The sequence below is a fragment of the Aythya fuligula genome, chromosome 2, assembly GCF_009819795.1.
Source record: "Aythya fuligula isolate bAytFul2 chromosome 2, bAytFul2.pri, whole genome shotgun sequence".
NCBI lineage: Eukaryota > Metazoa > Chordata > Aves > Anseriformes > Anatidae > Aythya > Aythya fuligula.
In genome coordinates, this window is record NC_045560.1 from 104,111,575 (window position 1) to 104,114,430 (window position 2,856).

At 35.2% G+C, this 2,856-nt stretch overlaps 1 protein-coding gene across 1 annotated transcript; it reads left to right on the forward strand.

Moving 5' to 3' along the window:
- The first annotated feature begins 1,010 nt into the window (after positions 1-1,010).
- Positions 1,011-1,970, forward strand: MC2R (melanocortin 2 receptor). Its single transcript, XM_032182710.1, has one exon. It carries the CDS (start codon positions 1,011-1,013, stop codon positions 1,968-1,970), a length of 960 nt encoding a protein of 319 aa, XP_032038601.1.
- Positions 1,971-2,856: the final 886 nt, after the last annotated feature.

Consider the following 2,856-nt stretch of genomic DNA (forward strand, 5'->3'; position numbering starts at 1 on the left):
ATCTGTGCATTACAAATGGATTCACAAATAAAGATTACAAGAAAAAGTGAGTTTTATTGTCTATGGGTAATATCTGAGCCAAATTAATATCATATGTATTTACACCTTAACAAATAGCCCAAGAAGCCTCATCTTTTGGGAATATTCTCATAGGCTTTCACATAATTTAGATCAGGATCGCTACAGAGAAAAAAAAATAACTCCAATGCTTTTATAAAACATTTTGTCTTTTAGATAGTTGTAAATACAGTCAAGAAAATATTTTCATTTAAATCTTAGTCTGTGTTAGAAATACTTTCAAATCAAAAGAATGTTTCAATTTGCAGGAAAAGGCAGCTTATCACTAGTATCTAACATGCTTCTGAAAAAACATCAATATTTACAAATGTTCAAATCTAAATTAAGGGCATTTTGTTTCACTGTTAACAGTGTGGTGGTAAATATGTTACTGCTCTGGACAACATCTTATCTTGGCATTAGTCTCATTTGTATCTAATAATACTGCAAATCTTGTGAGAAATGCCAGACTTTCTCAAAACAAACAGCTGGCCTGTAAAGACTGCCAAATTCTCGAAGTCTGTGAAATCAGTTTCAGTAAACATGGGATGTTCATTAGTAAAGAAAACTATACTATACTATATTTTTAAAAATTCCTTTGAAGCTAACAGAGAATTTACACTTTGTTTTCTTCTGAGACACTGCAACGCTTGGAGCCATTCATTTTATACAAATCAACTTTGCCTCACTCAGATGATGGTATATGTTCATTCCACTGCAATAGCTGATATTTCAAATGCTTATTTTTGACATGGCAATTTTCTTCTTGATGTTTATGCTTGTATGTGTTTTATTGTAGGAGAAATACAGAATATTTCAGTTAAGTCTTCAAATTGCTCCAGTTGAAGGAGAAAGCTTTCATCAAAAGAAGAATGGTCTAACTGACAGGTCAGCTTCAGAGTAAAGCCAAGCCTGAGAAACAACAATCCAGAATCTTTCCACAAACAGAAGAAATGAGCACTGAAAGACCTTTCAATCTAATCAAACACCTAGGGCAGACAAGTATTCCCTCCCTTGAAAATATAAGTGATTTTTCCTTAAATGTCACTGACTGTACGCAGGTCGTGGTGCCAGAGGAAGTTTTTTTCACTGTTGCTGCTGCTGGCATATTGGAAAATCTGCTTGTCCTAATTGCTGTCATCAGAAATAAGAATTTGCACTTGCCCATGTACTTCTTCATTTGTAGTTTAGCCATTTCAGACATGTTAGGTAGCTTGTACAAAACTCTGGAGAACATCTTTATCATCTTGTGCAAAATGGGGTACCTGACACGTCGTGGGGACTTTGAGAAAAAGCTGGATGATGCCATGGATTCTATGTTCATTCTGTCTTTACTGGGGTCAATTTTCAGCTTGTTAGCTATTGCAGCAGACAGATATATCACTATTTTCTATGCTTTGCGGTACCATAATATCATGACACTACAAAGGGCTTTGATCATCTTGGCAATCATTTGGACATTCTGTGCAGGCAGTAGCATTGCTATTGCCCTCTTCTCCTATGAAGCAGCTACAGTCATTCCCTTCACTATCCTGTTCCCTTTAATGATGTTTTTTATACTGTGCCTCTATGTCCATATGTTCCTCCTTGCTCGATCTCATGCTAAAAAGATTGCCTCACTGCCCACCAGTGCAGTCCATCAGAGAACTAACATGAAAGGAGCCATTACACTGACTATTTTCCTTGGAGTCTTCCTTTGCTGTTGGGCCCCCTTTGTTCTTCACATCCTTTTAGCAAGATTTTGCCCACATAACCCTTATTGTGCCTGCTACATGTCCATATTCCATGTGAATGGGACCCTCATAATGTGCAATGCGATCATTGACCCTATGATTTTTGCATTCCGAAGCCCAGAATTACGGAGCACATTTAGGAAGATGTTCTGCTGTGCCAGGTATAACTGGAACTGGTAGACACTAAACAAAAATAACAATTACAAAAGCACACGCGTTGTGGCGTTGTGCAATGCAAATTCACAGTTAAAAATACTAAAAGTGATGCCCAAAGTAATATTATGCTTGTAGAATACTGCCAGTGATTTCAAGAGGTCTACTGAAGAATATGCATGAACTAAGTATGCACATAAGTCTTTGCTAACCAAACACCCAGAAATATTACTAATTAAGTTAATTCTGCTAATAATTTTCATGCAATAGTCTAAAAGTAACTGCAACAATTATCTTTTATCATTTCAGAAAAACTCAAATATAAATCTTTGGCAGCGAGTATTTTGTCACCCAAGAGATTAATTTATGCCAACTAATTTTGTACCAATAATTTCAATTTCAGGTGCATACTACTTTAAAATGTTGTTGTTTAAATCACAAATAAATGAATACTTGTTTCTGAACTTCATGTTTATATAAAAGTTTATGATAAAGCAGAAAATATGGACATGCATATGAACTTTGCTGGTAAAGTGAACTCATTACTTTGTTCTTTAACATCTACTCTCCTTAAAATCATGCAATTAGTATGCTCTAAGTGTCAAAAAAAAAAAAAAAAAAAAAAAAAAGTTTTGGAGTGTGAGTCCATGTGAAGTTATTTTGGTTTAAAAGTTATTCTTAGTGACTGAAGAGTTTTTTCCAACATGAAGTCATTCTGGTAGAAAAGAATTTTGAAAAGGTTTTGAATTTTAAAACACCAAAGCCAGGTCTGGACTAGCAAAGAGAATTGCTGGCCATGTCAGCTCTCCATTAGAAGTCCCTGGGCCAGCTTCCTTTAATAAAATAATAGGTTTCACAGACAGTGAAAGAACTTTGATAAAGCCATAATTTTCTAAACATACCTCAACAAGGA